At 35.6% G+C, this 15,800-nt stretch overlaps 1 protein-coding gene across 2 annotated transcripts in view; it reads left to right on the top strand.

Moving 5' to 3' along the window:
- Positions 1–15,800, top strand: part of LOC100925756 (glucosaminyl (N-acetyl) transferase 2 (I blood group)) — a 75,887-nt gene that overhangs the window by 56,463 nt on the left and 3,624 nt on the right. For both annotated transcript variants that reach the window (XM_031946868.1, XM_003760188.4), the window contains exon 2: positions 10,487–10,579. In XM_031946868.1, coding sequence (XP_031802728.1) covers positions 10,487–10,579 — 93 coding nt within the window. The remainder of the gene's footprint in view (positions 1–10,486; positions 10,580–15,800) is intronic.

Here is a 15,800-nt window from a genome sequence, read left to right as displayed (position 1 = left end):
GTGAAAACTCTATCATAATGAAGCTGGCTTTGTATAAAATGAAAATCCAAAACTTTGTCCCTTGTGTCCTGGACCTGTGTTGAGGTTGAAGAGTATTGTGTGTTCATTCTTGATTATTTTTGATCAAGGTGAGAGTAATAGCTTTGGTGTTTGGAAAGTTTGGCATTGTTTTACCTATCCTCCTTTGATCTTTCTACCCTCTCCTTTTCCCCCAAATAAAACCTCAGGGCCCCTACCCCTTCCTAAACTCCTTTTCTAGAACAAGCAGCAAGTTAGATTCCCTCTCTTAATCAGGAGAGTGTCAGTGTGAACAGAGTCAGACTTGTTTAATCATTAAGTGCAGAGATCCATTTTGTAGCACAAAGACATTGTCAGATTTGCTGATTCATTCTCAGTTGAGCTCCAAAAAATCAACTGTATGAGTAGAGAAGAGAGAGAGGTGATAAGATGAATCATATGGAAAATAATTGAGAAACTATTGTATTGATTTGAACCACTTGTGTGAAAGAGCAGTCCAGATCAATCAGCAAGCTTTTATTAAGTGCCTACTATGTGCTAGAGACTTTACTAGGTTTATAGAAAGAAAAATCCCTATTCCCAAGGGCACAAAATAAAACAATTTTGGGTTTGTATTAATATGAAGGAAGAGTACCATATATATGTGTGTGTGTATGAATATATATATATATATATATATATGCCAAACATTGTGCTAAGTGCTTTATGAATATTAATCACATTTGATTTTCACAACAACCCTGGGAGGTAGATATTGTTATTTTTTCCATTTTACAGATGAGGAAACTGAGAGCTAAGAGAAGTGAAGTGAGTTGTCCAGTATTGCCCAGTTAATAAATATTTGAACTCAATCTGCCCTGACTCCAAGTACAGCACTTTATGCACTATTCCACTTAGAGTTGGATGAGAACTTAGTGGCTACCTTGTCCACCTCCTCCTATTCATAGGGGTTAATTGAAGACCAAAGTTATAAGTTTATTGAACTCTGCTAGGGCAGCTAGGTGGATCAGTGGATAGAGAGACTCCTTCAGTTCAAATGTGACTTTCAGATGTTATCTGTGTAACCCTGGGCAAATCTATTAACCCAGTTTGCCTTAGTTTCCTCATCTGTAAAATGAACTGGCAAAGGAAATATTGAATCACTTTTAGCATCTTTGCCAAGAAAACCCCAAATTGGGTCATGAAGAGTAAGACATGACTGAAAAATGACTAAATAACAATAATGGTCAGATCACATCTGAAGTAGTTTTAGATGAGGGACCCATTAAAGAAAGAATATTGACAAACTGACTCTGAAAATATTCTGAGAATGATAATCTGTAAAATAAAGATATTAGTGTGACTAACCTGTCTCCTTGGCCTCTTTGTTGGCTGGCTAAAGTCTTATCTTGTATAGGAAGTATTCTTAGCCTTCTTTATGTAGTAGTCCCCTTTGGCAGGACAAAGAAACCTATGGACTCCTCAAGGATGATTTTTAAAAAATTAATAGCTTTTTATTTTCAAAATATATGAAAAGATAGTTTCCAACATTCACTCTTGCAAAACCTTGTGTTCCAAATTTTTCTTCCTCCCTTCCCCCCATGCTTCTCCCCTAGACAGCAAGTAATCCAATATAAGTTAAACATGTGCAATTCTTCTAAATGTATTTCTACATTTATTATACTATGCAAGAAAAATTAGATCAAAAGTGGGAAAAATTAGAAAGAAAAAAAAAGCAAACAACAAAAACAGTGAAAATACTATGTTGTAATCCACGTTCAGTAGCTCTTTCCACAAGTATATTAGAATTGGCTTGAATCACTTCATTGTTGAAAAGCACCATGTCCAACAGAGTTGATCATCACATAATCTTGTTGCTTTCTACAGTGTCTTTGCTTCACTTAGCAAGAGTTCATGTAAGTTTCTCCAGGCCTTTCTTAAATCATCCTGCTGATCATTTCTTATAGAACAATAATTCAATGATGCTTTTAAATGAACAATATGTGCCAGGCACTTTTTTACCATAATTAATCTCATTTGATCTTCACAAAATCTTTCACAGATAAGTACAGATAAGTCAACTCAATTTACAGATGAACAAACTAAGCCAAACAGAAGCTAACAGTTTCCTAAGATCACACAACTAATAAATGTCTGAGGCTGGTTTTGAACTTGCGTTTTCCTAACTATAAGCCTGATACTCTGTTGTACCACCTAACTGCCTCATAGGATTACAAGAGAAACCAAGAATATTAAAGTTGTTATTTTTATAATATATTGTTAAAAAAAATAACAAGCAAGTTCACATTCCTTAGATTAAGAACTCCAGTTCTATGTATAGTTCAGCATTTGAATGAATGTTGTTGCACTTTTTTCATCCCTACTCACCCATAATACAAAGGTAATCATCAAAAAGGATGGTACAATCTAGCCTTCTGACCAGGAGCTCCCAAATCTGTCTTTTCTGCTTTTGTTTCTAGGTCTTCTTCAATATTGTGTTTTCTTTTATTGTTATCAGGCAAGATTCAGAAAACCATAGGAAGTTTGTGTAGCTAGCCCTGATAGGGAGAGTATGTGTGCAGGTCTTCCTGAGGAGTCTTTTAAGTATGGAAGGGATGACTTCATGTCAGATTGTCGAGGATAAAGCAGATTCACAGGGACAAGAGCACTCTCTCTAGAATACAAGGACCGGGCCAAGTTCCACCTTTGACACTCTCTGTCATAACACTCTTTTAGACATTTCCTTCCTTGGAGTTAAGTTGCTGAGACTTAGTTTCCTCATTTATAGAATGAGGAAAATCAATTAAAGGAGCTCTGAGATCCCTCTATGCTCATATAGGTAATTGGAGTTTCTTCATTGTTTGAGATCTTAGATTAAGTTGAGTCTCAGGAAATAACCACATTCCAATCTGAGATCAGATGAAACAAATTTATAGCAATATTTTACGCTTTACAAAGCTTGAACAAAACGTGATATTTACTTCTGGGCTTCGTTCTTGATAATATAACAAATCTCCTTTCTAAGAGACCCTGTCTCTTCTCTCTTCCCCTTCATTCTGCTTTGCAAGTCTTTGTCCTTATATAGTATGGACTTCTCAATTGTTTAACATTGATTTGGACAGAAGCCTGAGTTATTCTAGGCACTTGCAGACCAAAAAAACAAAACCAAAACCAAAAAAAAAAAAAAAAAAAAAAATCCATCAAATCAGTCTTAAAATTATTTTTAATGCTAATTGTTCTTTTTTGCTTCTAATAATTGTTTATTTATGAACTCAAGACATTGTGAATAAAAACTCATTATTTATTATGAATTCAAGATGACAAGCAACTCTGAGATTTACACAAGTGGCAGGTCACATAACTGGCAAGTGTCAGAGGCCTGATTCAAATCTGTGATTCCAGGTCTTTCCACTCTAAGTTATTTCTACTACACTACACTGTTATATGCCATAAAATTAATGTGAATTAGTGACTCTCTCTCTCTCTCTCTCTCTCTCTCTCTCTCTCATTTATATATACACACACATATGCAGATAGATAGATAGATAGATAGATATGCTGAAAATATGTGGTGCTAATTATCTTTATGAAATTTATTTTTCCAAGTGTTCAGTGGAAAGACACAACTTCTTACCTGAAGCTATAGGCAAACTCTTCTTCCTACCCCATCCCCCATTTTTCATGAACACATTTTCCTAGTTGCACATATTTGTGAGTCTGTGAGGAACTGTGACACCCTATAAACACACCCTCTGTCATAGTTTTAAAAGCAAATTCCTGGATTTGGGGATTTTGCAACACAAGGGCTCTTGAACTATTTGAAACTAACTCCCTTTCTGAAAACAGTCATGGACAGAAAGAAATGTCTTGGCTCCTGAAAATAAGCCCACCAAGAAGCATGCTTCAAGGGGTTGTATCTGATTGTCACTTCGAAAAGGAGCAAGAGAGTAGCCAATGGGGCCAGGAGCCGAAAAACCTGCTGTTCTCAAAGTAATTTGTTTTCAAAAAAGCTGAGTCAGGCCAGTGGAGGCCAGCAAGGGTCACCCAGAAAACACCTGGTATTTAGTTTTTTCTTTCCATTTTGTGACATTGCTTTGTTTCTTAAAAATCCTCATTCTGTAGAACTGCCTTCCTAAAAAACCAAATTCACTTCTCAAAAAAATAATAATAATTAGACTTGGCATTTAGCTTGGATAACATTGCATGCCACTGTGATACAATCCTGGCAGTCAGTCATAAGGCATATTTGACAAGGAATATTGTTGGGATTGGCCAAGTTTCCTGGGTAATGAGGGTCAGTGCTGGCTCATGGTTTTATGGAACCAGGGCAGACATTGATTGCTCCTTTAGGGGTTCTGATCATTCGAGTTCGGATTAAATTCACATCCTTTAGATTCACCAGATTTTTCCAGCCACAAAAGGTAGAATGGAGTCATGCGATCCTTAACACACTCTAATCTTTTCAAGTTTTGATCTGATGACCAAGCTGAAGAAATAATCCGAAGTTTTACCTGACTTCCACTGTATTTTACCATTGATTAGGAACCTTCTTAAAGAATGTAATTCTACCTTCTGGGAGTTTAGATTCTATCAGTTTCACCCTGTAAACAAATTACAAACATTAGTCAGACTTGGTATAACAGAAGGCCATGAAGCCCAACTCCCTCATTTTAGAGGAAAGGAAACTAAGGAAATTGAGTGACTTGCCCAGGAGGTCCCATCCTAGGGAGGATTTGAACCCAGGTTTTCTGGATTCCAGAAACAGAGCTTTTCTCACTACACTTCCCTTTGGTGATTTTGCTACTGATAATATTTAAACAATAAACAATCCATACTATAATTAGTATTGCTTTTTATATATAATGTCTAGTTTTTTCCAGTTACTTTTTTTTTTTAGCTCTGTAGTACCTGTGTGCAATTTCCCTGATATCATATAAAGTTTAATCTTCATCACATACATACATATATACTGTTATATATGATATAAGACAAAAATCCGACTTCTCAATATCTAGGATTCCATGCTTTTGTCTCTATTTCTCTTCCACATCCTACAACCATATTCTCTCCTAAATGATAAGGATCTTAAAATCATAGATTTAGAGCCCAGGAAGGAACTTAAAAGCTATCAGTTTCTCTATATTTTTATTATCTGAGGCCCAAGACAATGGCATTTCTACTAAGCTGTGGGTGACCTACCTAGGAAAGGACAGTTTTTTCCCCTTGCTTTAGAAATCGAATGAGAAAGTCCCAACCACTTCCTCTAACTGCGGTACAACAATAAAAAAGAAAGCATTAGAGAATGAGCTCTAGCAATACTAAGACTTCTGAAATAGCTGGAGAAGAAGATTTGTCCATCCTGGGAAAAAGAAAAAAGAAACTGAAGGAAAGGTTCAGGGTATATAGTGTAACTTAAGAGATTCTTAACCTGTCTTCTGAATTCCTTGGGTAGCAAGGCAAAGCCTTTGTACCCCTTTTCAAAATAATGATTTAAATGCATAAAATAAGATATACAGAGTTACAAAGAAAAACAGTTATTCAGGTATATAAACCAAAAAAAACTGAGTTCACAAACCAGGTTAAGAACCTTGGTCTTGTGAGAGGAACCTTCAGTAGAAATTCATGTTCTTAGATAGGTTGGTTGCAGGTCCTAAACAAAGCCTGTTTTTGTCATAGGAAGCAAAGAAAAAAAAAAAATGAACAAGGGAACCAGAAGCCAAAGAATGCTGGATGTGAAAATGTTTAGACATTTATGTCTGTTTTAAAAAATAATGTCCCCAAATTTGAGTTTGGCTCTAAATCATTTAAGGAGTTGTAATGAATGACCCTGTTAGTTATAGTGAAATTTATCAAGAGACAAAGAAGTGTTCATTTTATTTTATTTTGCATTTAAAGTATTTATTTTATAAAATAATAGTTTCAGAAAAGTCTTCATTTTAGACTTATCTGAACTGCTTTTTTCAAGAGATCAGGGCCATTCAAACTATCATCAAAATGTCCTTTAAAAATCAGACAAAAGAGATATTGTTAATTAAATGTTTATTTGAAGTTTGTAATAATTAGGATTCTGATTTTAAATGAAGTAATTGTGTATATGTGTGTGTGTGATAGCACTTTGGGCCTCGTATTATCAATATGAATAACACATTTCTTCCAAATTTTTAGGACTTGAGAAACACAACTACTATTGAAATTATTGTAGTTTATACCTCTTTTACTTTTATGACATCCTGTTCCTTGTTTGAGGCCAAGTACTTAATAATGACATTGGTCCTCTGAGGGAAAATGTTTTTGTAGTGATTTGTGTTACCAAATATTTGATTCTGTTCCGTAATGCTTTTTTTTAAAAACTCAACTCTATACATGCATATCGTCAAGTCTTGTGTTTATAAAGATAAAAAGGACAAAGTCCGTCCTTCAAAGAGCTTGCATTTTTCTTTAGGTTACTAAAAAAATCTTCTTGTCACTAGGACCATTGCTTTATGAGCAGTGCCTTATATATCAACAAAGTTAAACAAATTATTCAAGAAGAGGAGAGGGTTTAAAAGTGGGGGGAAACTTGGAGCCTAAAGTATAGACAGTTAGAGGGTCTAGATAAAATTTACTGCTGCATAGAGCTGAAGAATTTAACCTGTTTCGGCTTTCTCCTCTTCTTCTGACTTTATTGCAGTCTGTCAAACTAGCTCTTTTTCTTTTTCTGTAAATGCAAATCTCTATTTGCTTGATCAAATCATTGTTCAGTAAAGACCAGACATAAGAGAGAAAACTTAGTATAGGTTCAGCATCTAAATGTTGTTTCTCACTAAGCCTTCAGAATATTTTCAGAGAAAGGTAAAACATTAATGAATCAATTGAGTATTGCAATTTATACAAGCATGTAGATTATTTCATGAATTTTACTTGGCTGCAGGCAAGCATTTCATTTGGCCTGCAGGCTGAATGGACATCATCTGATCTACTCATGGCCCTTTGGAAGTAATGCTAAGCTTCTAGATATGGAATAATGATTTAGTTCTGAGATCCAGAAGATCTAGAATGTTTTGTCCATACAGACTTAGTATATAGAAGAATATATATTCTAGGCATGGAAGATACCTTTTTATGCAAAGACCTGGAAAAGAATAATAGGTGACATGTTGTGGATGAGTGGCAAGAAGTCAGTCAGTTTGGCTGGAATGTAGAAAGTGTGAAGCATAACAAAGTTCATTAATCCTGGGAAGGTAGTCTGGAACCCATTTGTGAAGGGTTTCATATACCAAATAGAGGAATAGATAGTTTATCAAACAAAATGAAAGCTTATTGAGCAAGGAAGTGAGTAACATAGTCAAGACTTGAATTTTAGGAATGTTACTTTGTTGTGTGGAGGATAGTTTTGAAGAAGAGAGGGCTAAAGACCAAATGACCCATTAGAAATCTGTTAAAATATTGAGAATATTTTAAGTTTGAAAGTCTGAATTAAAATAGTGTCCACATAAATAGAGAGAAGGCTATGAATATAAGTAGGATGGTAGAATTAATAAGACTTGACAACTGTTTGAATGTGGGACTGGGAAGAAAGATGAGTAGAAACTGGAAATTTTAGTAACTCGAAAAATGATGGAGCTCCTTGGCAGAACTAGAGTTAGCAAGAAAGATTGGCTGGAGGAAAGAGAGCATGATGTATCTTTGATATATTCAATTTGAGATGCTTATGGGGCATCTGACCAGAATGTCCAGTAGTCTATTGGTGACGAGCCCAAAAGGGACACTAAGGTTGGATATATATAGATTTAAGAGTGATCTGCAAAGAAAATGATTAGTCAACCAATGGGAGCTAATGAGGTCACCAAAAGAGTATGTCTACATAGAGAAAAGAGGGCCCAGGGGGAAAGCTTGTTTTGATTACTGAGAAACACAGTGGCAAAACATTCTGACAGAATATTTATCTCTACTGCTTGGGAAATGTTGGTTTCTTCTTGGATCTTCTCTATTGCTTCTAGTTAGGTCTTTCAGAGATCAGCCTTGCCTGGCAGGCTCATTTCCAGATGTGCTACAGGAGCAGCATCTAGCTGACATTTGACTTCATTGGGTCTGTGGCAGGGCTTGAATTTATTTATATACATTTGTGACTATGTCTTTATCTTATACACCATCAGTGAAGAAAGTAGAAATTAGATGGATGGGATCCTGGATTTAGAAGCCAGGAACATTTGTGTTCAGATTCTGCCTCACACAATTATTAGCTAGCTCTATTGAATCTTGACAAGTCATTTAGCATCTCTGTGCCTCAGTTTTTTTCATGAATAAAAAGGATGAGATCATATTTTATGGCTTCTAAGGTCTCTTCCGTCTCTAAATTTTTGTTTCTATATTTTCTTTATCCATGAGTTTTCTCTGGCAGAGATCTGAGAGCTCCATGTTTTCATGCCATCTTTTGTCTCCATCTTGGAAGGCTTCTTCCTCCATCAGCCTGATGAGGAAGGAGCTACTTTGGCTTATTTTTGACACTCTCTTAAAGGTTCATCATAAGTTTTATCTTCTCCATGAAAATCTAATCCTCTTGGTTGCTCCCTCTCTCTTCATGTGGCTTACTGTTGACTTATCACTATGCAAGTTAATCATGATGTATAACACCCACAAACACATACAAGCAGGCTCACTGGATATATCCAATAAAATGTATATAAGCTCTTCAAAAGCAGAGGCTATTTTCATTTTTATCACCTCATAGTGTTTGCATAAGGTAAATACTTGGTAAATGCTTATTGTATATCTAGTGTCTTTCTCAAACACCTAGATTTCTCTCCACTGCATTATGCTGAACTTTTACTAATTCCAGGAAGCACAATTCCTTTGAAAGATTGCTTCAACTGACTTCCTTTTTGTCAGTCACATTATTAAAGAATTTGAGGTTTTTAAACTGCCTTCCTTGTCATAGTCCTGTGTAGGAAGTTTCTGTTTTTGTTGTTCAGTTGTTTAAGTTATATTTGACTCTTTATTACCCTGTTTGAGGTTTTCTTGGCAAAAATATTGAAGGGTATGCCATTTCTTTCTTCAGCTCATTTTACAGTTGAAACCTGAAGCAAACACGGTTAAGTGACTCACCCAAGGTCACCCAGCTGATAAGTCTCTGAGGCCACATTTCTACTCATAAAGCAGGCAGATGTGAGGAAAGAGTTCATTTCTAGACTTAAAGGACAGCCTATGCAAAGGCACAGAGCAAATAAAGCATTTTACATGTGAGGAACACCAAAATGGCCAGTTTGGATAGATCACTGATTGTATTAAAAGAATGAGTAGTAAGATTATAATCAGTATTGACAATAGAAAATTAGATTAGGACCATTTAAAAGGCAAAAAAACCCTGCAAAGAATTTTATGCAAAGTGAAGTGAGCAGAACCAGGAAAACATTTATATAGTACCAGCAGTATTGTGCAATGATCAACTGTGAATGACTTAGCAATTCTTAGTAATATAATGATCCAAGATAATTCAAAAGTACATAAGATGAAAAATGCTCTCCATCTTCAAAGAAAAAACTAGTGGAGTCTGAATGCAGATCAAAGCATTTCTTTAAAAACTGCAAATAATAATTGCATTAATTTTGTTTGTGTAGAAGCTTTTACAGTTTCATGACATCACAGTTTTCTATTTCATCTTTATTAATTACTTCTTTTTTTGATTGAATATATATTTCCTAGCAGGATATGATCTACTTCTAATTGTTTTATGTTGTGGAATAAGATATTGTTTAGGCCTAAATTCTGCCCGATTGCTTTTCAGTATTTCTGGCAGTTTTTATCAAATAGATGAATAATTCCTAAGTAATTTATATTTGTTTTTTTTGGTTTATTTGATATATTTAGTATTCTCTTTGGTATATTTAGTATATCAGTATATATTTGGTATATTTAGATTCTTATGTTCCACTATTTGCCATTACATAGAGAGAAATTATTCTTTGTAGATACAGACACAGACACAGACACACACACACACACACACACAATCCTATAACCTATTTGTTAGCTCATCTCACTTTGAAATATTTATAGTAGAACTGAAAGTAACTATAAGAAAGACTAGTCAAAATTCAGTTGAATCTCAAGGCTTCTCTGCCCAATGATTTCAGGCTATGGAATTTCAAGTTTTTAATCAAAACATAGGATCCCAAAACATTTTTTTTCTTTCCTAGCTCTTAACAAGTAGATCTTATAAGGTAAGTTATAAAACTGTTAGCCAATCAGCATACTGATTATGAGAATTTGCCAATACATTTATAAAATCAGATTCAGTTCAACTCTTTTTTCTTTCTCCTCTATCCCTGAAAAGAAAAGCATTTCAATAATGTAAAAGAAAGTATAAAACCTTACATTCTTGTTTATTTCAGAAACTTTCTTCTAGTCATTTTAAAATTCTGATTAATGATGAATGTAGCCTAATGCTAATCTTCAATTATCTTTTTTTTTGTCTCTTATTTCTGATTTTTCTCCTTTATCAACATTACAGGAGTTCCTGGATCCATGCCAAATGCATCCTGGGAAGGAAATCTTCGAGCTGTAAAGTGGCATGATATGGAAAGTGAACATGGAGGCTGTCATGGTGATGTCCTTTATTTCATCGTTATTACATTTTTCATTAAACATCTCCAACTCAGCATGTTTAGAATAGAAGTCATGATCCTCATGCTTAAACCCATCTCTTTCCTAACCTTTCTTATTTCTGTTGAGGGCTCCTTCCCACCATCCTTCCAGTTACCCAGGTTCTCTATCTCAGTCATTCCTCACTCTCACCCCACTATACATTTAATTCAGTTTTTATCTCCTCAATACCTCTCTCATCCAACCATCCCTACTCACAGAGATACCACCTTAATTCACGCCTTCATCACCTTTTATCTAGATTATTGCAACATTCTCCTTAGTTGTTTATCTACCTCTTCCTACTTCTTACTATATAAAATCTCCAATTTCTTCTATTCATCAGTTTTTTCCTCAAAAAAGGATCTATTTGTATATACCTATCTATATACATGTCTCCTACACCAGAGTGTGACTCCTTGAAGGTAGACACTGTTTCACTCTTGTCTTTGTGATCCTAGAAATTTGCACATTGCCTAACACTGTTGGCATTCAATAAATGCATGTTGGTTCCTTGATTGATTGATTATAACAGAGACATTTTATAATATAAAAAAGGAGAATATGTCTGATATGTAATATATGATATATTACCCACAATATACATTTTGTATCATCTTAACACTGTATAACAAAATATATAATTGTGTCATGAGCCAGAACTCTGAACTTGAAACAAAGGATTCTTACAAGGTACTAAGTCAGTGGATTTGATAGAGACAATAGTTATCTAATTTAGCATGGTGCTTAACAGTTCTCTAGTTCATTACATGTACTTAGTACTTACTATAGTTCTACAAGATTCACACCTTTGATTAGAGAGGACATAAGCTCAGACAAACTCAGCCAGAATCAGAACGAGGTAAGACCAGAGAAGTGATGGCAGGCTCTTCTCCTTCACTTCTCCACTGAAACCAAGATCCGGAAGGCCTCCAGAAAAACTAGCCGAGCCCCAAGTGAAGGAGACAAGACTTTGAAGGAGACAATAAAGAATTTGGACTTTAACCCCTGGCTTCACTTGTGGTGATTACTGAACTGAAAGGAAGGCTGCCTCCAGGGACCCCAAGAAAACCCCAACAAGAGAATATTACATAATTGTAATAGAGACATAAAATAATTATCTATAATAGACTCAAATAGTACATTTACATAGATGGGGTTTGTAGCATAAAATATCAGAATAGGTATTAGAAGAACTGAGTTACCAGTCAAATCTTTTGGACCAATCTATCCATCACTCTATTTAATTCATGTTTTAAAAAGATAGTTTCCAAAGGCCTTGAAGTCCTAGGAAGATACCAAGAAAATACTGCTTTAGATCATTCTTTCCCTTGAATGTGTATGAATGTGTATATCTACAGGTGACTGAAAAATTAAATCAGTTACTTGCTTTTTTAGATACATAATTTATTTCCTTTTTTTCCCTTACCCCTCTTGTTCTCTGTAGGTTGGGGTAGCAGTTAATGTTGGGCACAGATGGAGGGCAGAATAAGAGATTCAGTTCCTCTTTTTTGCACCACACTCCCTGATCCAGAAAGTCTGAAAAAAACCTTCTCCATTCTTAATAATGACTTTTCTTTGTTTTCCTCAGTGACAGGAACTCCCCTCCCTTCACTTACTTCCTTTGTGGACCTTTCAAATAGGATATGTGCTTTGAAAGATGCTTGTGTGATCCGGTTGGCACAGGATGGTATAATGATGCCTGTGGCACATAGGGTTCCTTGGAATGAGCTTTGTTTATGGCATTGAGAGGGGAAGTTTAAGAATTAGGAACAATGAAGAAGGGGCCATTATATAACCAATTAAACAGACAGGGGACATCATTACTGTTCTGTTCAGAATATTAATGTTGGACTTCACGTGTGTATTTCTTCCTGATATCCTTCATATTTATTCTTTAATTTCCTCAAGTAAAAATCCGACCTCTATTTTGCTCCCTAATTTAGCTTTCTTATTCCTGTGATTCATACCTGCTGGTTCCTTCACCCTACCCTACCACCCTATCTTCACCTTTTTCTGCTTTCCCCTATACCACTTTTATTCAAAATCAGCCTTATCTCCACTCAGTCTCACCTTTTAGGCAACCTCCTACCTGCAACTTCCATAGAACCCTAAGAAACTCTACTAGATTGTAGAAAACCATACATTTATCTCACATCATAGCTGTGATGTGATGTAAGAATTGTCTGTCCGCAGGAGACACTCAGCAAGTTTCTGTTCTCTGCCATAGAAGTTTCATCTTCTTTCTCAACCCTAAGCTGAGAGACAGAACAGAAAACACTGGACTACTCCTTGCTGAATAGCACTATTTATTGTTGTTGTTCAATCTTTTCAGTTATATCTTACTCTTTGGGATTCTTTTTGTGATTTTCTTGGCAGTTCATTTCTCTCCACTTAAAAGTCTTTGCCATTGAATTTCTCTTCCTCTTTTCTGTGACCACTTACCATCTTTTTTCTCTGGAATCTTCTTAGGGACTTTATCATCTCAGTTAATTTTTTGTTTGTTTGTTTTCAATTTAGAAAGCAGTTTATTCACTGGCCAGGACGGATCTCTGGATCAAGTTCTGTCACGAACCCAAGTAGAGACAGGCTTATAAGCAATTCTTGTTCTGCCTTGTGGTTACACAGTGACTTCTCACTTGAGGAGAGGGATGCTGGGGAACTTACAGTATGTCTGACATTGTTTGACAAGCATTCTGTCTGAACATAGTTGAGCAAGCACTTTGTCCCTTAATTTAGTTTAAGCAACATTTTCCTATAAGCCTGAGGCCCCTTGACTTAGGGATGAGGGGGCCAGTCTTTTCTGCATTTCAGATCTATATTGAGTATCACAGTTTTCTCTCTTTCTGACTATGAATAGCACTTTTCATCCCAAGTCAACTGGAATTGTTTTGAATCACCTCATTGTTGAAAAAAAGAAAAGTCCATCACAGTTGATCATCACATAATCTTGTTGTTATGTACAATGTTTTCTTGGTTCTGCTCATTTCACTTAGCATCAATTCATGTAAGTCTTTTTTTTTTGGGGGGGGCTCATAAGCTTTTTTTTTTTAAAATAACTTTGACAGAACCCATGCCAGGGTAATTTTTTACAACATTATCCCTTGCATTCACTTCTGTTCCGATTCTTCCCCTCCCTCCCTCTACCCCCTCCCCCAGATGGCAAGCAGTCATGGTTTTTTGTTTTGTTTTGTTTTTTGCTGAGGCAATTGGGGTTAAATGACTTGCCCAGGGTGACACAGCTAGGAAGTGTTAAGTGTCTGAGACCAGATTTGAACTCAGGTCCTCCTGACTTCAGGGTGGATGCTCTATCCACTGCACCAACTAGCTGCCTCTGCATTAATTTCTTAGTTCACTCTGTCCTAATAGTCCCTCCCTTCCCTTCACTCTACCAATTACTACTCAGGATTATACTCTAAAACCTCAAACTCCCTTGTCACAGACTAAAATCTCCTCACATTTCCTTTTCTCCTTAGCATAGTCTATATTACAATACATTTCTAAAATCCAATTTTTTCTAAGTTCATGAAATTTATTAACTCATTTTTGAATATTTTTTACTCTCTACACAGCCTGGATCACAATGGTCAGCCTCTTTACTGTTACTCATGTAACCCCCTAGATTACCCTGCCCTCAACTTTTGGTTAAGCTAGCTCTCTGGTCATTGTGTATCTAGATAAAATCTACAAATCCATTCAGAGCTGCCATTACCTCCAAAAGAGATCTCCTTGCTTTTCAGCAGCTCCTTTACAAGGTTTTTCTTGTTTCCTCAGTGTATTTCTTCAGGCAGTCATTGAACAAGTATTTATTATGTACCACCTTCTGTAAAAATGAGCTGGAAAAGGAAATGGTAAACCGCTTCAGTATCTTTGCCAAGAAAACTCCCAAAGGGGTCATAAATGTTGGATATGACAGAAAAAAATGACAGTATCATGCTAAGTGCCTAGGGATAGGAGTACAATTAATAGTAAGAATAATCATATTTGTCACTTATATAGCACTTACTATGTGCCAGGCACCTTACTAATGTTTTGCAAATATTAGCTCATTTGATCCTTAAAACAACCCTAGGATATATATATATATATATATATATATATATATATATATATATATATATATATAAAATAAATATGAAGTGAATAAATAACAAAATGAAAAGAAGTTATGTACAGGGTAATTTGGGAAGGAGAGTTCTAGTAGTTAAAAGAGACCAGAAATGGCTTCAAGTGGTTGATCATGCTTTAAGCTGTGTCTTAAAAGAAGAGAGAATTCTCTGAAGCAAAAAGTTCAAGAAGTCATTGCCTTTGAAACCTGGGGGACAGCTAGTGCAAAGGCACAAAACATCAGACAGAGTATCTTTCATGCAAAACATAGAAAAGGTCAATTTGCCTCAATTACGGGAAGTAGTGTGATGACCAATGGGGCAAAAATATTACTGGCTTTAAAAGAAAACTAAGAGAATTTATGTTTGATCCTGTTAGCATGGAGAGTTACTGAGTAGGTGAATGATTCAGCTTGATGTTTCATGAAAATCACTTTGGCAAATTTGGAACATGTACTGGTATGGGGAGAATGTTCTCTGCTTTTACATACGATATACCCCTCTTCCTTACTAAGACTATCAAGTATCTATTATACCAATCATATCCCCCCTCATCCACTCTGGAATGTTGACCCTTCTTCTAATTTCTACTTTCTCCCCCACTGAGGCCCCCTTCCCTCTCCCTTCAAATTGCTCAGGTATGCCTGACTTTAGTCTCTCTATGAAACCCAGCCATTACTCTTTTGTTCTTCAAGCTACCTTCTTATTTGTTCTTTCCTATTTAATACCAAACTCCTAAAACATTTTCTTACTGCTTCCTTTTTTTTTGTAGCTAATTCATTCCTCTCAAATATAATTTTAATCCCCATTACTGAATATACATTCCTATTTACTTCTCAATTGCCCGAATCCAATGGCCTTTTCTCAATATTCATTCTCATTAATCTCTCTAAAGTATTTGATCATTCTCTCATTGAGATTCTATCCTTTCTTAATTTTTCTCTAGCTGTGCTTCCTCTATCCCTTTTGCTAGTTCCTCATTTTTCATTCTAATTGTGAATCATCTCCAGGACAACTTTTGCTCCATGTTCTTTTCTTCTTATACCTTTAACTATGATTTTAATGAGTATAATTCCA

Source organism: Sarcophilus harrisii, chromosome 1 (assembly GCF_902635505.1).
Source record: "Sarcophilus harrisii chromosome 1, mSarHar1.11, whole genome shotgun sequence".
NCBI lineage: Eukaryota > Metazoa > Chordata > Mammalia > Dasyuromorphia > Dasyuridae > Sarcophilus > Sarcophilus harrisii.
The sequence above is the reverse complement of the archived record's forward strand: the minus strand, read 5'-3'. Positions and strand labels throughout refer to the sequence as shown.